Below are 24,459 nucleotides of genomic sequence, written 5' to 3' on the forward strand. Positions count from 1 at the left end.
AAACGCTGTGACTGATAAATCTGCAGAGTCGCTAACCCTAAATATTCCTAAAAATCATTCATTCTACTCCACCAGTGATGCAGGATTGCTTTTTCTCAGCCCAGTACTGTGTGTTGTTGTTGTTGTTAAACCTATTTTCCACCCTTCACCAGCAGGTCCCTGGGCATGGTGAAATAATAAAAAATGCAACATTAAAACAAACCACAATCACAGGAATAGGGTGGGTTCAGAAATGAGTGGGGGAAAGCATTTTTATTCCTCATGTTGGAATTAATTGTATTCTAGTAGAAGCAAAAGGCGACCTATAGATGATGCATTTGGACGGACCTATGATCTGGTGGTCTTTGTATACTGCTGTATCATAAAAATTATCAGAGAGCTTTACAACAATGGTTTCCAATGTTACTAAGGGAGGAGTAGCCCCAGACATACTGGGATTTAGTTTGGGTCAGATCTCCCTTTCAGATTGCTTAAAATGTGTAGATTTTTGGGTGACGCATTCTCAGATGGTTTTTTTGCAGCAAGCCACACAACTGCAGAAATAAATGTGTTTAGACAGAGGGGGAATTTTCTTCCTCTCCTAGCAATGCAAAACTATTGGACATCTTTTAAAACTTTGCTAACATTAGATTTTGTATATATATTTCCCTCAACTTTCTATTTTCCTGCTCAAGGACAAAATAAGTAACAATAATAAGTTTTTTATTTATAGGCGCCCATGCTTGGAGGCCCCTGGGCGCTATGACAAAAAATAAGTAAAAACATATTTCCCCCCAACAAATAGGGACTTGTGCCCAAATAAAGCTGAGATCTGGAACAAAACAAAGCTTGACATTCTAACCTAACATTTTAATACACAGCCTAGCAATAAATAGCATTGTGTTTTCTGGCCTTATATTTTTTCAGGAGTAGGGGCTTGTGTGGGTAAGCTGTTGGTGAGAAAGGGATGCACTATATCAATACAAGAAAACAGAACCTGGAAGACTGGAAAATCAAGTAGGCACTAGAGTCCTTCTATGGTGGTACAGTTTGACTGACCTGCACTTGCTTTTCTACAGTTTCATCTGGCTTTAATTTGGAAAGCCCACATCCTTACTAAATACGCTTGCTAGTTCGCTTATGCAAGTTTATGTTTTCATAAGGCATTTTTCCACAATGGTTTTCATTCTCCCACCTTTTAGGGTTAGGGTCTTTTTCTGCCCCCCCCCCCCCAGTTTCCCCCAAAGTGACTGCTTTTGTGTGCGAGAGAAAATTGAGGGGAAATCTCACAACAGCACTAAAAGGCAAACCTTTATAAAATTAAGATAGTCTTGATAAAATATCCAGTGTGTTTTCAGTTGATGATGGCCTTCTTCAAGGGCATAGGATTAAGGTCATGTCAAGGTGACATCTCTGGCAACCAGAATTGTGTTAGTTGATTTTGCATTTTTATTTTGAGTCCATCCATTTGCCCATCTAGCACAGTACAGACTATTCTGACCTTGAGTGGCTCTCTAAGGTCTCCAGTGGTGATCTTTCCCATCCCTGCAGTCCTTTTAAATGGAAATGCTAGAGCATGGGTTGTCAACCTTTTTATACCTATCGCCCACTAATGCATCTTTCTTTATGGTAAAATTTCCTTACCGCCCACCAGTGCTTGATGGAAGGAGGATTCAACTTGTGCCGTAGAACCCCCTACCACCCACCTAGAATCCTGAAATGCCCACTAGTGGGCGGTAGGGACCAGGTTGACAACCCCTGTGCTAGAGAGAGAACCTAAACCATTATATCTAGCAAAGTGTAGCAACAATTTAACACATTTTGGGGAAATTAGCAATACAGTTTCAGGGTGCAGGTAGGGAACTCTCTGTAAATGTTGGTCTTCTTTCTTTCTTTCTTTCTTTCTTTCTTTCTTTCTTTCTGAAAAACTTTGTATCTGGAAGCTTCTTTGGAGTTGAAAATGCTTAATCTTTCTCCCAAGCTATGCTTAAGATAGTAATCAGCCAATTCTGCAAATGATTGTGAAACTCTGCAAGTTAGAGATTATCCTTTAATGTGGAACTTCTGCATTTTCTGAGCATCTAATCAAGTGATGTCAGTGCAATTCTCTTGTGGATTATTGTAGTAATAGGAATGAATATCAAGAAGTTAGTGAGGCATGACTTTCCTTTCCTGCAGCAATGTTTAGCTGTTCCTACCAAAGCTGTATTCCAAACGATCGCTTAAATAGTTTGTAAGATTACCTTATAACATGTGTCAGACCAATTTATTACAGTTTCCTCATGAGCCTATGATTCCCTTTCTTTAAGAGATAATTGTCCTTACTCTATGGAAGGGTAGCAACGTAGTGTCCTACAGCTGTTGTCGGCTATCAGCTCCCATCATGCTCTGGCAACACAGTCAAAGATCAGGAATTATGGAAGTTGTAGTTCACAACATATGGAGGATGCTGCTATTAGTTCTTGCTTTCTATGGTCTTCTTGACTGCTATACGGTTTGATACACAAATTTGAGATTCTTAGTTGGTTCTTTTTCTTTAAGGTAAAGTAGACATTTTTTTTGTCCCGTGAATAGTTTCTTAAAGATCAGCTTGTAAAGCCATAAACTTAACTATGAGAAGCAAAAATCCTGGCAATGCAGTTATTTACAAAGACTGAATTGTAAATTTTCAGCATAGATGGAATGTGATTGATCTGCACCTCTGCATTTCTTAGAATGTTCTCATTGAGTTGTCCCACTTGTAAGAGGGAATATTAGGGGTGTATCCAATGCTGCAGCTCTGCTAATGCAACATACTTCTGGGAATGATGAGAAAGCCACCTCCACTCTCCATGCTCCAGACATGCCCTTAAAATCTGCTCCGGGGGATTGGGAGCCCCTCTAGAGCAGATTTGGGGGGGGCATATGGAGTAGAGTAAAGGAAATAGAAGACCCATTGCATGAATGGAACTTCCCTCACACGCTGTTGGATACAACCTTAGTCCGGAGTTAATGGATACTTTTCAATTTGTACAGCCTGAGGATGTGGACAGGAACCTTGGAAATGTGAGAGCTACCACATGTGTGCTTGATCCTTGCCCTTTCTGGCTCATCAAAAGAGTCAGCAGGGGACTGGTTGAGTGGGAGAAGGGAGAGGTCATTGCCTCTCCTTACAACAAGGCATGCCTAAAGGAGGCAGTTATAAGACCACCATGGAAAATACCATCCCTGAATCCCACCGTATTGAATAATTATCAGCCAGTCTTCAATATCCCATTTTTGGGCAAGGTACTGAAGCATGGTGGTGGTATTTCAGCTCCAAGGGTTTCTAGAGGAGACTGATTATCTAGATCCATTTCAATCTTGTTTCAGGCCTGATTATGGGACAGAGATGGATTTGGTCACCTTGGTGGGTGACTTGTGCCAGGAACTGGACTAGGGGAGTATGTCCCTGTTGGTTCTCCTGGACCTCTCAGCAGTTTTTGATATAATCAACCATGGTATCCTTCTGTACTACCCTTGCTGGGATGGGAGTTGGAGGCACTGTTTTGCCAGAATCTTTATATGCTGTGGGTGAAGCTGGAGTGTTTCTGTTCATGTGAGGAACATTTATATCAGTGTCAATGTGAAAAACTGAAAAGAAATATTGGACTCCAATTGCAGGATTTGCAAGAGTTATATTACAGTCATACCTTGGGTTAAATGTGCTTCAGGTTGAGTGCTTTTGGGTTGTGCTCCGTGGCGACCTGGAAGTAATGGAGTGTGTTACTTCTGGGTTTCGCCACTTGCGCATGCGCAGACGGTCAAAATGACATCACGTGCATGCGCAGAAGCGGCGAATCGCGAGACGTGCAGTCGCGGGTTGCATTCGCTTCTGGATGTGAACGGGGCTCCTGAATGGATCCCATTTGTATCCAGAGGTACCACTGTAGTTCAACTTTGTTTAATTCTGTAGATGTATCCTGAGTTAACTGAGCCATAAGCCACTTTTTGCACTCATTTGCATCACAGTGGTATTTCATTAGGCTTCAGTCGCTCTGATTACATGCCTCTTTCTTGTTTGCCCTGTCACCCTATCCTGGGAACCCAATTGCTAGGAAACAAACATTAACTCTGCCTATTGGTATCTTTTGAGCAGCTCCGTTATAAACACAATTTACTTGGAACTTACTGCTTTTCTCTTTTAAATTTTAACCACAGCCTTCTAATTTTCATACTAGGAAATGCAACATCACCACAGGCTCAACGACCTTCTTTTATGGACTACTTTGATAAACAGGATTCCAAGAATAAAAGCCATGAAAACTGCAACCAGAATATGCATGAATCTTACCATATATCGAAGAATGTCTTTCCCGATAACTGGAAGGTTCCTCAAGATGGCGATTTTGATTTTGTAAGTACTGCTGTATGGTTTGCTTTCCTGGTATCTTTGCATGGTGTAGTAATTCTAACTGAGGTTCATCGAACATGAACACTATACAGAATTCTTAGCAGTGTAGCAATCGCTTAGGAATATGGCCACCTACATAGCATAATCCAGGACAGTATCAGAGGGTCTCTTCTCCAGTCTTCAGAGAGTAGCTGGAAGTGGGGAGGCAGAAAAAAGTCCACCTTTCCTTCCACTCTGCTGTTTTAATCTGAAATCTTAGGTGCAGTACTGTGCCCAGAGCTCAGAAACTGTTTCCCTAATGAAATTCCCTGTTGCAAAATGTGCTTAGAACAATGGGAGTTTCAAACACTGATCCAGGATGCATTGTAGGGTTTTTCAGACTGTGAATTCCGTGTTCTGCAGTTTAGTGGTCCCTGCTCTTCATCGTTTTCTGTACTATTAGAGACTTGTCTCAGCCACTGTGTGCATTCTCCCAATTTGCATGCAAAATTACATATTATCAAATGAACTTGAACCTAGCAATGTAGAAGTGGCCTAGTTTATCTTTTTGGTTTCTTGTCTCTGACAGCATCTCCCATCTTCTCTGAATAGCAAACTGCAGTTTTTTGATAAAATTCTTTATTTGGCATGTGAAACCTTTGTGATCCATCAGTTTTTTCTCTCTCTATCACCACTGAAATAACTAATGAATCTGACTCTACATTCTCAGCCATTTAGGAAGTTTGTGAACATACTATGACTAGTTGCTTATTAGACCCTGTTTCAGTTTCACTTGTACTCAATCATAGGTCTGTTCCTTCTATCCTGCTGAATGTTTTCTGTACACACTTTGTAGTGTAAAAACAAACGCCCACTTTTCAGTGTGTTAACCAGGCAAATGTTTGTTGTATATACATCTTTAAGCTAACTTAATTGATCAACATTTTACTTGTATTGTCCACCTTAACTGTATGGGAGTATACATTAAGGCCACCCATTAGAAAATTGAGTTAAACTTGTGTAAGAAGTATTATCTATTTTTTGTGATAGCAGTAGTCATGCATTAAGTATATAGATTTTGTTATCAGTTATTTTAACCATCACACTTTGTAGCTCTTCCTATGAGCTGACAGATTGTAATAATCGTTGTAGGTGTTCTGAGTAGTACAGTATGTGGAAAATTCAATTATTTTCTCTAGTTGTTTGCTTTACTCATTGCTTTACTCTAGTTGTTTGCGTTACTCATATTATTGGCTATAGGTACTGACACTTGTTAAAGGATAACTCATTGTGGAGCATGCATTTCATGCTTTTCTAATATTGACATCAATTTTTTAGATTGCTGACATACAGTCTTTAAGTAATTCATGAAAATTGTAAATAATGGATAACTTTCAGTTCTAAGGAACTCTGTTCTATCTCTGTTGGATTTTGCCTTAATGGGATCTAGTTAAGGATTTTATCAGTGAATGCAATCAGGAATGACTAATTTTGTGTGTTCTAAAAGAATAGGGTAGTAGTTTAAATTCCAAAATGTAAAAAATGAATCAGCATCCAGTGTTATTTTAGGACAATGTAGCTGCTCTTAGCAAGATACAAGTTTAATTCTTGTCAGACCATTACAGGGGTCAATATCCTCATTCTTTCTAAAAATGAAGGATTGAGTTTCACCCAGGATCACCTAAGTGAAAGAATAGGCACCAGCTCCTGACGGTCAAGACACTTGGGGACCTCATTATTATTATTATTATTTTAGGGTGCTGGGCCCCCTCAGTGTTCAGAGGGTGTTGGGCTCTGCCCCCTGGCTCCTTGCAATGTCACACAATGCCGTGCATGTGACATCAGGACATTGCATTGGGCCCCCACAATCATCCAGAGAAGCTGGCACCTCTGAGTGCAAGCATAAGAGTCAGTTCAGAGGATTGGACATCAGTGATAGCAGTACGGAGGTTGAAAGAAAACTTAATTGCAAGTATCTTGATGTTCTTTTGCCTGCCTTTTAGGATTGTAGTTGGCTAGCAGAGATCGTCTCCCCATCTGCTTACTGCTTTAAAATGATAAAAGAATACCACCTAATCTATAATCTAAAAGCTGCTGAAAAATAAAACAGTCAACATGCTAGCTAGATCATGAATTAGTATAGTATTATTTTAAAAGCACATTATTTAATAAAAGTTATTAAATTTTGCATTATTTTTCTAACAGATGAATGAGAGTCTACATTCCCCAAAAGAGATAAGTTTTTCTAATGGCTCAAAATGCAGGCATTAGTATTAGGAATTGATTTAATTTAGAAAGATAACTGTTAAAAGTCTCATCAGTGCTGATTGAATCAATTATCTTAACTGCATCTACATGTTAAGTGAAGTGCCTCTTTTTCTCCCTGGGTAGAATAATTCAAATAGAGAAGGCAAATGCATTTTACATCAGTGCCAAAGGAAAGATTCCTGCCTTTGCTAAACTTACTACGAAACAGGTCTGGTATCCAGATTGTTTAACATTAAACACAGAACGTGCATATCATGTGTCGGCATTACGCTGTTGTTTAAGTACACTTTTGATGCCTTGAGCATTTTTTTTTAAAGCCATCTGTTACTAAAAGGCATGATTCTTTAATGTATTCTTAGAACAACAAATACATTAAAACATAACAATCACTGCAAAACGATGACATTGCAAATAGCAAGTATTTAATTAGTGCTACAAACGTTAAATGTGACAGCTGATTAGGTAATAGAATAACATGATTTAATCATTAAAATGATTAAGGATAATATACAGCATTTAGATAGAAATCTCAGAAACAATGTAAATTGGTATTTTATTAGAGTCTTACTGTATTATAGCTTAGCTGCCGTTACCCTAATGAATTTAAAAATGCAATGATTTCTGTAAGCACGTTTCTGCACAACTTAAAAAAAAAAATCTGTGGTAGATAAATTTAGTTTAAAAGCAGAAGCAAAAGCTTCTGATCTTATAGCCATGTTGCACTCTGTGTGTGCTTGTGTGTGTGTGTGTGTGTGTGTGTGTACGCGTGTGTGTGCAGATCCAGGGCATATATAGGCTTACACACCTAACACTATACAAGGGGTGGGCAACTTTTTCTGTTGATAGTTGCCTTCCCTTGTCGGGCCATATTCCCAGTTCTATGCAGATATATTCAGAAGTAAGCTGCACAGGGTTTGATGGCTATTTAGCAACACACATTTCTGAAGTTACCTGCTATGTGCTTAATCCTTAATCCTTCTTACAGCCTATAGCCCCTGCTATCCTAGCTCACCCTGACCAGGAACACTGGAAGTTTTCCTAATGGCTATTTCCCTATGCCCTCATTTATCCAAAACTATGTAAAGGAAAGGAAGGATCGGGCGATAACGAACAAAAAGAGGCTGGGACTACAGGGGCGGCAGAGCAAACTGAAAAGGAAGGGCGACGAGAAAATTCAGAATATGGTCTCCACCCAGATCCCATCCAAGTGCTGTGGCACTGGAATCCTTGGGCAGTCCATGCAACAAGATACCAGGGGCAAGAATCTTCCCCTTAAAGGAAGTGCCTAATCTAACAACTCCTCTAGATGATAAGGAAAAATATAACCCTAGGATATGGACATATGTGCCATTCTCATACATGGATCTATTGAACTGGAAAACACATAGCCCACTCTATTCTGAAAAGCCCAAAGCCATAACGGGTTTGATTAGTTCAATTATGGAAATACATTATCCCACTTGGGCGGTCTGCAGGCAATTACTGATGACCTTTCTCAGTACTGAGGAAAGGCAAAGGGTCGATCAACAAGCACAGGAATGGCTCAGGCGAGAAGCAGAGAGGCATGGGGCAGCCAACACACAGGCCTGGGTGGCGGAGAATTATCCAGATCAAGACCCCCATTGGGACCCCAATGAAGGGGGGGGGGGAAGAAGGAAGCTTGAGTGACACCACCAGGCCATAATAGAAGGCTTGAAAGCTGGAGCAAGGTGAAGGCAATCATACAGAGAACAGATGAGTCTCCGGGCACCTTCCTGGAGAAACTTCATGAAGTCTATAGGAACTAAAGGCCATTAGACCCAGAGGCTCCTGAAAACTGCAGAATGGTGAATATGAGTTTTGTGGAGCAAAGTGCACCAGACATTAGAAGGAAGCTTCAGAAACTGGAAGGATTCGCTGGAATGAATCCAGAACAGTTGGTGGCAGTAGCTAGGAAAGTATATACGAATAGAGATTTGGAAGAGAAAAGGGAAGCAAAAAGGAAGTTTAAAAGGGAAATGGATTTATTGACAGCGGCCATAGCAGCCAGACTTCCCACATACCAGTGAGGCTGGGGAGCAAAAGGAGGTTGGCGAAGTGGGGGCTTAGGCCCGAACCAAAGCACTATATGCCAAGAAGAAGGACACTGGAAGAATGAATGCCCGAGAGTGGAATGCGGAGGAAGAGGAGGACGTGGCTCAGTGAGAGATAGAGGAATTGTAGTGAGAGGAAGAAGAAGAGGACAAGGCCAGTGGCGTGGAAGTTGGATACTAACCAACTAGAGAGAAGGTGGATGGGAGCCCACTGGGAGATGTGATTGGCCTGGAGTTCCCAGAGTTCGAGAAAAAGCGAATATATGAATCAGACTATAAAGACTCAACTAGCCTAACTGTGCAAAGAAACTCATTTAAAATGGACTGAAGTGTTGTCCTTTGCCCTATTCTGCATTAGGTGTTCCCCTAAGGGAAAATTAAAAGTCTCACCACTTGAATTGATGTATGGCGGACCGCCACCTGTTATTCAGCCCTTATACCATGGATCAATGGAATGGGGTGACCATGTGCTAAAGAAGCAAGTGTAGTCTCTCTTCCATGTCATGTATTCTCTCCACAGGTGGACCATTGAGCACACCCCCATTAGCCTAACGGAGCCTGTGCACCCGTTCCAGCCTGGTGACGAAGTGTGGGTCAAAGAGTGGAGAGAAAACCCACTTGAACCATGTTGGTGTGGCCCATGCGTTGCCTTATTGACCTCACCAACTGCAGTAAGGGTAGTGGGATTGTGCCCTTGATCCACCACACACGTATCAAGAGAGCTGAAGGCATGTGGTCATGTGCCCAACATCCAGAAACTGATTTAAAGGTAATCTTGACAAGGAATGAAACTCCTTGTACCTAGTCACACCGGGAGCTGACTGGGTCATGGGCGACGACCCTCTGCAATAGCCACTCCGGACACTGGCTATCAACGCACAGGGGAAGATTGGAAGCAAGATGCTTGTCTCCTCATTTTCATTTTACTCTGTATTGTAGTTTTATTCTTCTCTATAAGGTGGAAGGAAGGAGGTAGAGAAGATTAGCAGTGGGAAAGTTGGCAAAAGATCACAAATGGGCAGCAATGCAGAAGAGGAAGCAACGAATGGGGGAAAGTGTCTAGTTTTCTCCCTAGGACTCTATGATTTGTCGGGAGGTGTGCCTCTCCTACTATATCCTTTAAATGCCACTGGATTAGTATTGGATGTGGAATTCACCACAGGGAACCTCAAAGAATGGCCCCCAATGTGTAACAAGGCAAAGAATTAAAGTAGCGCCTTTAAAAGGTGGGCTAAAACAGCATTGGGGTGGGAGTTTTGTCATGCACCCACAATTGGTGGCACCATGATGTTAACGACTGGACATGTGGGAACCAGACCCAAAAGACATTTGATTATTGTAGATGTTCAAAATTATTGAGCTACATTTGGAAAATCTGTTGGAATCCTAGTGGAGATATCAATAGCACTTCCAGGACTTGCCCAAGAGGCAACGTCACCCACAAGGTCATATTTGAAGCCAGAGTTATCTTCCGAGGGAATGCCTCCTTTCTGTGGTGGGTGTGCAGACAGTGAACATATAAGGAAGTTCCCCCCAGTTGGCACGGGGATTGTTATCTAGCCACCCTTCTTCCCCCCCATGTGGGTTCTCCCTTATCTGACCCACCGAAGGAGGAGAACTATCCAGAATGTGGCAGGGGCTATAGAGATGGTAGCTGGAGGCTCGGCTCAAAGTTGGTATGGGACTAATGGTTGGCTTCCAGAAAGGATAATACAACATTATGGCCTAGTTACATGAAACCCTCATGAATTGGTGGCGGGGCTCCAGGAGCCTATTTATAATCTGAACTGCATCATTAGGCTGCAGGCTGTAATGGAAATAGTCACCAACACAACCGCTCAGGCTCTGCGGGTGGTGGCTCCACAATTAGATGAAAGTAGAACTGCCATTCTGCAACTCAAAATGGGCCTGGATTATGTCCTGGTCAAACAGGGCAGGATGTGTAACGCACTGAATTTAACAAAAGATGTTTGTTGTTTCAACGTATCTGATAATGGTGTGGCTATTTGTACTCTAGCTGATCATATGGAAGCAGTAGCCCATGTTCCAGTACAGACTTGGGAGAATTGGAATCTGGATTGGTTGTCTTCATGGCTTCCCCAGATGGGAGGCCTAAAACCTTGATAGGAGGATTATTGGTTATGTTTTTGTTGTTGTTGATTCTGCCATGTATTATACCTTTGTTTCTGCAGGCCCTTAGGCTCATGATAGAATCTACCGTAGAAGCTACAATGTCTAGAAAATTGCTTTTGATGTATAAAAGCTTTCCTATAGGTGATGATTTGTTTGCACCATAGCTTGAAAGTACAGGAAAGCTAGGCATTTGATATGTAGACATAGAGGCCACGACTCAGTGCGCACGCTTTGCTATGTGGCAAAAGGGAACCAATCACAGGCTGACAGCATAGCCTAAGCTTGCTTACTGTATAAGGGAAAGACAGGACTCATGCGTTCTGATTGGGATGTTTATAAAAGATGGCTTGTAGGTGTGTTCAGGGTCCAGTCTTCGAGGAGTGATCCCGCTGGATCTTCTGCTCAGAAATAAACTTTGGATTCCTTTTTCACTCCATCTCATGTGTTTCTGCTCAGAAATAAACTTTGGATTCCTTTTTCACTCCATCTCATGTGTTTCCTTCCTCACTTATGAGATAAGGCAGGTTTTCCTGCAACAAATTTCACAGTCCTTTCCTGCTTCTTTTAAGATTCAACACAAAGTTCAGAAATGCTATCTTTCCTAGAACATCAAGATTAAATGAAAACAAGGCCTTGGGCGCATAAGACAAGCTAGAATGGTTTTTGTAGTGAATTAACTCTTAGGAGAATCGGTAGGTTGTGAAGGTTGCTGGCCAGCTCTGTTAACATCTGTTTAGTTGCATAACAGGTTCATAATTCATGAATAGTTTGAGGACTCTAATGAATAAAATAAAATGGTGAGAATAGTGTGATGAAGCAGCAGTTATATTTGTCTTCGTTGCCTTGGTAACTAATTGTTCATATTAATACATCTCATGCACATAGCTCAGTAGCCTTCTGAGTTCAGGGACAGCTTTGAAATGTTAGTAACTAGACCAGACTAGATATTTCATAGCCGCCCCCGCCCCCTACACACCAGTGTGATTTGGGTTTTGGACTTCAGGCAATTTGACTATCATGAGCCTAGTTCTGAGATAATTTACATCTTAAATGAACTTGTGCTTTTTAAGTTGAATTATGTACATCATTGGATGTGTTCTAGCTGAATTAGTTTTGCTTTTTTTAATTGTTGCTGTGCGTGTGTTACTTTGTTGTCTTCAAGTTTATATATATATATTTTCACATTTAAAAACATATTATGAATCCACGTAGCATAGAATCTGTAGCCCAACCATTCATTCATTCATTCACCACCCTTCATCTGAGGATCACAGGGCGGTTTACAATATAAAAACACAAAAATATTAATACATAGTAACAAACAAAAACAATACCACCCCAGTTTAAAAGGTTTATAATAATATGAATTACTATACCAGTATAGTACCAGTTTAGTGGTTGCTAATACATAGTTCTTACACCGTTAAAGGCTCGGACCAGAATCACCATGTCTTACATAAGAATGCATTAGGAGCTTGGAAGCAACATTATTCTCTAACCATTCTTTAATGTAGCTTTGCAAACAACAACAACAATTTATTATTATTTAAACCCGGCCATCTAACTGGGTTTTCTCAGCCACTTTGGGTAGCTCCCAATAGAATATTAAAAACACGATAAAACATCAAACAGTAAAAGCTTCCCTAAACAGGGCTGTCTTCAGATGTTTTCTAAAAGTCAGGTATTGTTTATTTCCTTGACATCTGATGGGAGGCCGCTCCACAGGGCGGGCGCCCCTACCCAGAAGGCCCTCGGTATTTGCCTGAATTTGCTTCCCTCCTCTTGGCTCCCAGAAGCTAGTAGTCCCCACTTGATTTGTATTGTATTACATTAATATCTCACCTTTCTTCTGTCATGGAACCCAAAGTAGAACTACCCAGACCCTGGCCTGCTTAGCTTCATCAAGGTGCTATCCTCATGTACCTTCAGACCATACTCTGCCACCAAATGTAAAAGATTATGGCTCCAGATCTTTTTTAAGTTATTCAGGTGAGAGGCGAATCCCATTCTCTGTGTTGAAGTATTTTGGATGGATCAAAATGGTTGCCCCCCTTTGCCACTCTTACTTACAGGTAGTTAACTGGTGGTGGGCATTTTGGAGAGCATAAATTGAGCTTAAAATAGTTTCAAGGTGTGGGGAGGATGCTTATATTTCTCTCTGTCTTTAAATAAAAGGTGTCACTATACTGGCAACTTTGGTACTATGGCAGTAGCAGTTAGAACTGCTTGCCATCTTGTCTTCCTCGGGTGCCTCTGGGAAAGATGCTAAAGGAATAACACTTTATTTATTTCACCTTTAAAATAATTTATATATCATTAGGTGACACTCTGAGAAGGAAAGACTGTGACTGTGGTGGACCAGAGCTTATCTGCTGCTGTGCTGCACAATCTGCAGATTTTAAGTGAAGTAGATTAAGAAGCTTCCCTTCCCACCCCTCTGCTCCCAAAATGAAATGGAAGAATTCACATTTTGCTGCCACCCTTCTCCCATTTTAGGGTTCCAAAACCAACTGACAGTGAGAAAGTAGACCAGCTCTAGTGCAAATGGTATGGAAAGTAACTTATATTTAGCATTCTTCAGTATATATGCACAAAAAGGATTCGTGAGGGACCATGGCTTGTAAATTTGTTTTAATAGCACTGGGATCCTCATCTCCAGGCTAAATTTAGGGCATGGGAGTCTACACCTTTCCTTGGCGTGCTTTGGATACTGGATTTAAAATTGAAAAGTAATGAAGAGCCTAGAGAGGTTTACAGATGAGGGCGGGGGAAAAGATGATGAGGGAGGAAGTGGCAAATATATAGGCAGCTGCCTCTCTCTTTTGTCCCTCTGAATACATAATGGTCTTCTTTTTTCCACTGTCTCCCGCAGCTGCTATGGCAACAAGTCCTCTGATGATCTTAAACAGGTTGGTTAGTATAAAACTAGTGGGGGAAACTGTGGGTAGTTTTAAAAACCTGACCTGTTTTCTGTGATTTAGAGAGCTGTTGTCATGGGAACAGCAGCCAGAAGAGAACAGAATGCTAGTTTAAGTTTTCACAGGCTTTGCAGAGTCATAGGGGAGTTGCCACATTAATTGGCACTGCAAGTCGAGATTTATTTTGAATTTTTGCTTGACTGTCCTAATCATGTCTATCAAGAGAAACAATGCACAGCATCTATATAGCTATATCTACAGCATTCCAGAAAATACTGGCTGCCCCTGGTAGTCAACATTTATTATCTGTGATGTCCAATTCCACCATGACACTGCCAAAACATTTATATGCATTTTCAGAATAGATTCCAGTTTCTTCTGACTGTATGGATATATTAATAACATAGGCTTTATCTGTGTTAATGAGCATATGACTTTCTTAAAACTTTGAAACCATGATTCATTTTTTAAGCTTTTAACTGTGTTATTTCTATTTTTATGGCTTTTTGTGGCTCTTGCAAATATATCATATTAGGCTCAAATATTTATGTCTTATATTTAAATATGTTTTATAGGTGGCTCACAAAACAGATACAACAATAAAAATACAACATAAATCAATAAACTTTATTAAAAGTAAACAAAAACATAACATATTTTAAAATGAGGTCAGACAATGAGATGCATGTTATTTAAAAGGCTCGGAAGACCACAAAGATGGTGCCAGGCAACCATTCCGGAAAGCAGAGTGCCACCACCAAAAATCGTTTGATGGCGACATTCAGAGCTGTGTTTGAAAAGATGATGATCAGGACTGAGTAGGTGCCCTTCTGGTAACTAAATTCCAAGCCATTGAGGGCTCTTAAAGTTAAAACCAACATTTTAAATTGGACCAGGAGATGGACTAAGAGCTGGAGTAGCTGACAAAACTCAGGCAATAATATTCCCAATGTATAACTGCCCTGTCCCCATTAATAATCTTGTGCCTCTGTTCTGGACCAGCTAATGATGAGTTTTTGAAGAAGTGAAAGTCCTGTGACACTTTAAAGAAAAACTTGTGAATTTTCACAGGCTATGCTATAGTCTATAGCTGCAGCTTTTAAAGTTAGATCACTGTGAAACTCTGCTTACACAGTGCTTGTAAAAGCTGTTCTAGACTTTTTAAAAAATCAGAATTTATGGTTAACCCTTTGGCATGTAAAATCTTTCATTTAGGGTTCATTTAGGGTTTTAAGAATACTCCAAAAATTCAATTAAAATGATTAAAAGCCTGTTTTTGAAGAGTGGAGAAAGTTGCTGCATTAGTACTGATTGATTACAAATTTTGGCTCTTTACCATATTCCTCTAAGACTGCTATCCTATGCACACTTCCATGGGAGTAAGCTCTTTTGAACTCCGGGGCTTACTTCTGGCTAGGATGTAAAGCACAGTGGACATTTACTTAAGAAAAGCTCTTTTACTAGCTGCAGTGCATCCTTTGAATTGCTGTAAACAAGCTGAAGGAGCTACCATCAAAGGAAGGGAAGAGATATCCAGCCCTGTAAGATTTTTATGTGGTTTTATTGTGTATATATATGCTTGTTGTAAACTGCTTTGATATTTTTATGAAATTGTGGTATACAAGTATTTTCTTGGTCACTTTCTCAACACCTTCCTCTTTAGCCTGGAATCCCTGATTAGCAAAATAACTGGTCCTGCACCCAAGTAACTGTTTCAGCCTCTCGCTCCTTTGGAATTTGTGCACAACAGTAGTCTTATTTCTTCATTCACTCCTGTCAGAGAGAGGGAAAAATGCTGATTACTATGTCTTCCTGAATTCTACTATAGTGTAGGTGAACAGCTTTCTTATTAAAATACTTATGATCAAGCACTTAAAATGTATTCTTTTCAAAAGTTGGGGGATAAAGGATAAAACTTCCTTGTGCATATATTTTTGCCGTTGCCAGGAATTTTCAGAACTGTTTTATCTCAAATCCATACACCTAGAGCTGCTTTTTTGCTGGAGGCCTTTCAAAGAAGAATAACTCAAAATCTATTTAAAAATCTGTTTAAATTCATTTCTAAACTGGACAGCTAGGAAAAAAGTTTGTTTTGCAAACTCCATCACAGTTACTGTACTTTATATATATACATATCTCATCATGCTTATAACCCTTATAAAGTTTTGGGTTTTTTAAGAAAAGAAAAGCACACAAACTTTTTTTTAAAGGAACTCCAAGTATTTTGGGTGCTTTGGGGTTTATTTTTGTAGACTCTTATACCACGGAGTGGTAGCCCAGGAGCAATTTGTGAAAGTCTTTTCACCAAACAGAACATAAGACCTCACAGGGTGGTCAAGTCAGGATATCGCAAAGGGGTGGTTTGCTGTGGACCCCAGGGACAGCTCCAGTGGGCTTGGGAGGTTGTGTTCTGACCCAGAGGCGCTCAATGCTGAGGGTCCTAGGGAGGCCCAAAGTGTGTGTGTGTGGGGGGGGGATTTCCCTCAACTTGCTGTCCTGCCCTGTCAATCAGAGTGGAGAGCTGCGAGCTCCATGGTTCTGAAGCTCTTACTGTGCCTATTGCCCCGACCACCCTACCTTTGGAGTCAGATACAGGGTCTGCCCCTGTCTCTTCGGAGGGGAATGCTGTCTCTCTGGAAGTGGGAACAGCGCCCCCATCACCCAGTTCCCGGCGACACTAGTGCAGACATGAACAGAACAGCTTTCAAGGGCAGTGCTAAATTGCTGTGCTAAGTTGTGCCTAACAGGAAAGCAAGGGATGTGTTGCTGGATCAGCTTCTTTGCTTGTGCCCTTGTATACCTATGCCTTTGAGAAGAGATGTGTATGGCCTGCTGTGCCTTTGACTGGTGATTTGCATATGTCTGGTACTGATTGAGCCTTAAAGCTTCTGGAAACCAGCAGCACCTGGGGTGGTGTGCCTAATCCAGGGGGAGGCAGGGCAAATTTTTTCTATCTGTGTTCTTGTTGAGTACAGAGATTAAGAGTGAGTTTGCCGTTTTAAAATTTAGCAGAATTTAACAGGGTTTTCTATTTTCCATTTCCAGCAGAGCAAAGAGAATGAAGTTTCTGGACTCATCTTCTTGGTTAGCAGAGATAAGAAGGGAGTTGATTTCGAAGTGGTGCCCACTGCTAGGCTGTTTTCTTTCTAGCTCCCTTTACCAATATTTTGTACCTGATTCAGTTTAATTCTTGCTTAGCAGAATATCTGAAACACATTATTCAGTAGCTCTGTCAGCCTATTTGCTTGCCATAGTAAAATTCTAGCTTGTGTGTGTGTGTGTGTGTGTGTGTGTGTGTGTATCAGCCATGTCAGGGAATCTATGTGGCATGGCAGTTTGGAGCCACGTCGCAGGCAAGCTCGGTTGTTTGTTTTGGGCTGAGCTATATTGGTTTTCACTCTTCCTGTGCAGAAGCCCAATGTGTGAAGCAGGGAGGGGAATGGGATCCAGTGGGTGGGTGGGCAGGATCCTTTCCTCTAACACCCCAGGGACAACAACCAGGTGACAACTTCGAAGGGGCCCCTTTGAAGGCACACTGTCAGCACCAGTTGAATAATTGGCCCAGAATGAACTGGGCAGGGAATTTGCTTCTGCAGCCAATCCCAGTGGGGCTCATTGTTAGTTGTTTGAGATTGTCACTTGCAACAATGAACAATTGGGAGCTTGCTTTAAGCTCTTGATTTATCCTTCAGAGTCATGAGTTTACCTGGTCCACATTCGATTTCCCATGTGACACCTGGTGAGGGAAAAGTAGGTGTGGTTTGGGGGAAATGGCCTTTGGGATCAGCGCCTAATTAGGCCTGCAGAGTGGAGGTTACCCGCCTTTGGAGTAAAGCTTCTCACACCATATTAAGAATTTAAAGAAAAAGGTCCAGTACACTGGTACCTCGGGTTACATACACTTCAGGTTACATACGCTTCAGGTTACAGACTCCACTAACCCAGAAATAGTACCTCGGGTTAAGAACTTTGCTTTAGATGAGAACGGAAATTGTGCTCCAGTGGCGTGGCGGCAGCAGGAGGCCCCATTAGCTAAAGTGGTGCTTCAGGTTAAGAACAGTTTCAGGTTAAGAACAGACCTCCGGAACGAATTAAGTACTTAACCCGAGGTACCACTGTATAGGAAGAACCTTGAAGATCAATCTACTTGTCCTGAATTGCAAATGGCAGCTGATTTGAAAATGGAGGTGTAAGCAAGCCCTAATACAAGGCACTTCATGAAACGGTGAATTTTGGTGTGATTGCAGCAGATGCTGATTGGGCAAAAATTACTAACCGCTGCAATGATTTGCTGTGATAATCTGCACTGATTGAGAGAAGTAATTACATTATCCATCTGTTGTACTGCACAAAAAGAAATTGTAGCATTAAACCTGAAATAAAGACTGCAATGTGGATCCTTTCTTAGACCTTGTCTTTGTTTAAATTACTTGTCAAATTTAGCTGCCTTTTTCTCTTAAGTTGGGGAATGATTGAAAATTGCATTTATTTATTTATTCAGGGCCACCCATGTGCCTGGTGCTTTACAAATAACAGTTATGACAGGCCTGTGTTTACAGATTAAAATAGCTATAAGGAAACAAAACAGAAAAAGGGGGAAATGGAGGAATGGGGAGGCAGGAGAAGAATATACAATTATTTCAATTACATGTACTTTGGCTTAGTGACAATAAGGTATAAGGACATGCTGTATAGATATAAATTCTATAATAAATAAAATTTTAAATTGGCTCCTTTGCTTTCATGCTTGAGAGTAAGAAAACTATTTAAACAAGTTCCACTAGAAAGATCTTTGCTTTCTAATCCAGGCTCAGGTAGCTTGCTAATAAGCCATCAGCTGAAAACTGTTTTCAGTATTTCTAATTAAATGACTTCCCCAAGGATTCTAAATTCTTCAATGGAAACAAAGTCTTGATAGCACTGAGCTACTTTTTCTGCTAGTATTTTTAAGGACCATAAGTTCCTTAATCTGAAATGTACCTGAAGGCTTGCAGGTACTTCTCGACAGCACCCTGGTACTCTGTTCTGTGACAGGTAATTGTCTTCTATTAGTGTTGTATAATCGCTTGTCAAAAATATCGCTTTCAAACCTGCCAGGCTGATTACTGTTTGAAGAGGCAGCTAATCAAATGGTATTCACAACATTAATTAAAATATCAGTGACCTACCTTTTCTGTCACATTTTAATTTATTAGGTAACCAATGAGTTGCATTTTATAAAATGTGTTAACATTTCCAGAGAGAGGAGGAGAATCCGTATGTGAATATCCTTTTGTGAGCCTGTTGAATTCCCCCCTCTCTTCTTCTTAACCTCATGAATTTGTGTACATTGGCCTAGTTTACACATAATGCTAAGCCATAGTTTGTTTTCTGGAAACAAAACCATGATGTGAAGACATGGGTTGTTGTTAGGCTTATGAACTATGGGTTGGCATTATGCCCGAACCCAGCAGCTTTGCTTTAAAACTATGATTTGTTTGGCCACTCACTTGGAGTGGGCGTGGCTTACTTTCATTCTCCAACCGGTGATTACTGGTGACAGATTAGAGCAGTGAGATAGAAAGCAGTGAACACCTACAGTGGGGCAATTAGTTTTTCTATAGTGAGATAGTAATGTCCTGTCTGAGTAATGCCCAGTCCAAATCTTGCTCTATCATATTTCCTAATGATTCCAGCTCAGAATTATTTTCATAACATTTAACTGTTAGAAGTTGGAAACCAAGTTGAAGCCTGCTTTTTTTCGCGGGGGCGGTGTAGGGTGGGGAGAGCGAGGAACTGAATAACAGCTCTTAGCCCTTCTGCCATATTGCTGCAATCTGTTTGAACCCCTTTCACAGCTTCCTGCTGTGGGGCATGTGGCTTTGTTGCATTTCTAACAATCATCTACATAGAAGAATTGTGGGTTCCCAGGTTGCACTCCAGTACTCCACAGGAAATGCGGTAGAAGTCCCATTTATTAGAAGGGAAGAAGCAAAGGTGGTATATTGATGCTTAGCATGCGTAGAGTACTTTTCTTGCGTGTTCAAGCACTTCAGGTAGAGGAGGAGGTTGCTGTGCCTGACAAAGTCCCATGATGCTTCTACTATCCATATTGGCTCTACCATGGCTAGGAAATGGGCACCATGTCATGTGTGAGGATTAGATGTGTACCTGATCCCTGCAAGTCACACGGCATATGGGTAGATTTCCCACGGAAACATACCCGTGGTTGTTTAGAAGCTTTAATGCTTCAAATCTGCTGTACTAATTAACCGTAAACATGAGAGCCCAATAGCATGTAAACAGCAATTGTCCCAGGACTTCAATGGACAGAAAGCCCCCCTCCAACTGCTCCTGGGAACTGTTTGAGATTGGCAGCTGCTGGTAGTGCCTGGAATAGCAGAATCTAAGAGCTGCCTTGAAACTGTCTCTCATAATTTAGCTTGAATTTTAGTCTTTGCAGCTCCAAGTAATACTTTGAGCCAAACTTGGAGACAAATATATGTGCAGAATAAACCAACTAGTCTATGCCAGCACCAATGGATTTCCATGTAGCAGTAATAAAGACCACATAGTTAAAGTGCTGTGAACAATTATGAGGTGGAGGGAGGAGAGGAGAAGGATTGACTATGAAAACTTCACTACCTTGATTTTAAAAAGTAGGTTGGAAATTTACTGATAGTTATTTTGGGTCAGGGTTTAACAGTGATCTTTTCAGTAGCGGTATTGCCATTCCTTTGATCTTGGAGAGATGTTTACCTGTGTACCATCTCAGGCAAGCTTCCTAGCCTAGCATGAACCAGCCACAAAAGGTAAAGATCAAGTGAACAGGTAGTTGATCAAATCCTAAGGGCCTTGTCTGCACCCTTAAGCAATGACAAAAGCTCAACCAAGCAAATCAGACTGCTGGAGGCCACGGCCATCTCCTGCCTAGGATTTACAGTTAATGAGCCATTTACATTCAGATTGGCTGCTGCACTTCCCACTGATTTAAACTGGCCACATATGGACAAATCCTATATGCATCTGTCAGAATATGCAGAATTAAGGTGTAGACATGCATGAGTAGTTTCCTATTGTGCAGATGCAAATAAATAGCCCACCATGGAAATAAATAGCTCGCCATGGATTGCCATGATATTATTGATGTAATTTAGAACATGTACGCAGTACTCAAGTGAGGTAGCTATTACAGAAGTACTGATCTTTGTTCACTGTAAACTTACCTTCAGGTGGTACAACTGCATTGTCATAACCCTGTGCAAATTTCCCTCTGCTTCTCTGACCCCCATTCCCCTCTGTTGTGTTTTCCTTGTCTAGGTTCCATATACAAACTTTCAGCAGGGATCTGTTTTGTTTACTTTTGTTAAGGGCTGATACATTGTTAACATCACTGTTTGTTGCTTATGCATTGAACCAAAGTAGATATATTCCCGAAATAATGTTGGTTACTTCCTTTAAGTTTTAATGTCTCATTGGAGAACAGGGATTCCAGTATGTGGGTAAGGGGCATGACTGCCTTTTTATAAAAAACAAAAACCCTAAAGCTATTTAAGGGGTTACCAAGGTTAACAAACCATCACTCTACAACATTTTGAACCGTATTTAGTATGACCTTAATATTTACACACAAGCTGTATTTTATATGGCTATTGAAATCTAAGGGTTTGAATTAATAAAGAAGAAACCCTTGCAGTTTTAAAAAGCATATACAGATGTTTCTTAAATGTGGTAAATCTGTTGCTTTAAAAGATGTATGAACTTATATAGAAAATTGCTCTTGCATGTCTTGGCAGTTTGTTAAAAACTGCGAACTTTTAAAGCTAACTAGTGTTTTGATAGATTATGTTCAAGGTCACCTTTTGTTTAAATGATGTTTTGTTTGCTGTAATTAAACCATGCCAGGTGTATTGGAAACAGGAGGTTTGGCTAATTCAGAGTAAATGAGAACAAAATACAAGGTCATTATTCGTCTCCAGTGAGCTTCCAAATGAATGTTGCACATGGAACTATTTATAATACATTTTACATGGTCAAGGATTGCTTGGAGTTACTGTCCAGGACTTCCAAATTAAACTACTCACAGATTTTTATAAGCATACCTGTAAAAATGATGTTCTTGTATCTCTTCCTGAACATAAGCTGGAGACCATGTAGTTTTCAGCCATATCTAAATGGGTAATAATCATAATAGCAGTTTACTAAAACATGCACTTGTATTGCATTAAAACATTCTTTCAGATAAGATGCTGTAATTCCCACCCTCTGCCTTCAACGAATAATCTTTGAAATTTTAGTTCATTCAAGTTAGGTGAATGAACTAATTTAAAGCAATGTTTAAATTGATATAATTGAGTATAACTTTGACATGGAAATGACAGTGCAGTAAGTTCATCCCAAATAATTTAGTTCTAGCACATTACTTGAGGGACGCGGGTGGCGCTGTGGGTTAAACCACAGAGCCTAGGACATGCCGATCAGAAGGTTGGCGGTTCAAATCCCTGTGACAGGGTGAGCTCCCGTTGCTCGGTCCTTGCTCCTGCCAACCTAGCAGTTCGAAAGTACGTCAGAGTGCAAGTAGATAAATAGGTACTGCTCCGGCGGGAAGGTAAATGGCATTTCCGTGCGCTGCTCTGGTTCGCCAGAAGCGGCTTAGTCATGCTGGCCACATGACCCGGAAGCTGTACACCGGCTCCCTCGGCCAATAAAGCGAGATGAGCGCCGCAACCCCAGAGTCGGCCACGACTGGACCTAATGGTCAGGGGTCCCTTTACCTTTACTAGCACATTGCTTGAGAACATGGCCTCTGTTATATGTTGCTATATTAATAACGTCTCAGAGAACAAGAACAACCCAGTTAAAGTTCAAAAATTGACAGTTCAGTTCTAAAAGCTCAATTAGTTTCAGGCCACAAATAGCAAATCTGTAACAGATAAAACTTTTGGCACATCATCTTGTTGGGTCGCTCGTTAAATGTATATAATATCAGTGTGTGTCACAATTTGTTAAAATTTTAATCAAGACATATGTGTGCCATTTGAAAATAATAAAATGAATTTGAAAAAGTGTAACAAGTCTACAAAGTAAGAAACAGACTTGTTAACTCCCTTCTAGTGAAACCATATTCCTTTTGAAGCTATAAATATTTGTCAATTGTAGCTTGACCTTTAAGAGTGGCAAAAGTCATCTGACATAAAAGCAGCCATGGTGTGTATACATTGGGGTAATGTGAGTTGATTAACTTGTCAGATTTTTGTCATTGGCTAGCTTCCACAACCATGCTTTGGCCCTATAGTTTTTTAGATTTCATCTTTAGCAAAATGATAATAACTTCAATAGTATATAGCGCTCTGAGAATTTGTTCTAGAAGGGGTATCACATGCTTTTTAAATGTATGGATATAAGTTTATGTGTAAACAAAGATTGACAATATTTTATTTCAAACAAAGTTGTATCTGAGTGGGATCAGAGACAAGGATGATTAGTAGCACACTGCCAGGTGGATTCCGGTTTGGAATAGAGACAATAACAAAACCATTTTTTATGACTGAGAGATATGAAAGTTTGACCTTGACAAATGAGGAAACTGCAAAGTTTGTGCAAGAACATCTGCTATTGCCCTGCTCTAAGGCTTACAGCAGAAGCCCAGCTGTGTCCCATCATGTGTTCCTGGCACCCAAAGTACCTGCAGGACCTTGGAGAGCTCCCACTTTGTGACTAGTTCTCTCAGCAGGTACTTTAGTGGGGTGGGAGAGCTGAAAATAATGCCAAAATATTTCACATCTGGAAACCAATGCAACACTTTGGTTCCAGATAGTACATGGGTAGACAAGTCTAAAAAGCCTGGGACACAAATTTTCACAGCCCTCTAGCAGCTATGGTGACTCATTTAACAAAAGTAATGTAATTTGCTGGTTGGACAGTGTTCTCGAAGCTACTAACATGAGTCTGACCAACTGCGGGTGGCAGTGGAAGACAGGAGTGCCTGGCGTGCTCTGGTCCATGGGGTCACAAAGAGTCGGACACGACTAAACAACTAAACAACAACAATGTAATTTGCATTAACTCTGGAAGTTTATACTCTATTTTGACCAAACTAAGCCTCCTAGAGCAAAATAAACACCAGGATTAACCCCCCCCCCAAATATTATAGAACCACAGAACCATAGAATGGTAGAGTTGGAAGGGACCCCAAAGGTCATCTACTCCAACCCCTGCAAATATGGCCATAAAACCTTCATCCCCCCTTATTTGATTTAACAGCATCAAAAATGATAAAAAAGAAAATACTCAGAGTGTACTTCATGTACACTCATGTAAAACAGATGTTGTGCCCGCCAACATTACAGACAGTGTTGTAAGTGTTATAATACTTAAGATACACATAAGCAACACATAAAAACATTATCAGCAAATGATAGGTAGATAAGACATAGCTGTGACCAATTTTGCAAAAAAAATTTAATAGTTTCAGAAATAAGAAACAGTTATGTCAGGATAGTAGGCAGCACCTTTAGAAAATATTTTGCTTTATAAAATTATTTTAAAAATCATGAATGAAAATAATGCATAAAGATTGTCTGCAAACTGTGGTTATAGGTGAGTGGTCTGCTGCTCTGTCCCTTCTTAGCTGTCACTTCTGCTATGAATAATATACAAATTTCTTTGTAGACTGTTTTTCGTCCTTGGAGCTACATAACAGCACTACTTTTGGAGAGGATGTCTAAATGCTGTTGGTGGGGGGGGGTAGGATCGAAAG

General features: G+C 40.6%; 1 protein-coding gene across 3 annotated transcripts in view; it reads left to right on the top strand.

The window, feature by feature from the left end:
* Positions 1–24,459, top strand: part of STK3 (serine/threonine kinase 3) — a 113,249-nt gene that overhangs the window by 60,041 nt on the left and 28,749 nt on the right. Inside the window, exons 10-11 of one of the 3 annotated variants that reach the window (XM_083451216.1) lie at positions 4,179–4,354; positions 13,676–13,714. In XM_083451216.1, the coding sequence (XP_083307342.1) occupies positions 4,179–4,354; positions 13,676–13,699 (200 nt within the window). In that variant the 3' untranslated portion in view covers positions 13,700–13,714. Of the gene's footprint in view, positions 1–4,178; positions 4,355–13,299; positions 13,333–13,675; positions 13,715–24,459 lie in introns of those variants that run through there. The other 2 variants (XM_083451217.1, XM_083451215.1) reach the window with 2 other exon arrangements.

This window comes from Podarcis tiliguerta, assembly GCF_965153285.1.
Source record: "Podarcis tiliguerta genome assembly, chromosome: 7".
Classification (NCBI taxonomy): Eukaryota; Metazoa; Chordata; class Lepidosauria; order Squamata; family Lacertidae; genus Podarcis; species Podarcis tiliguerta.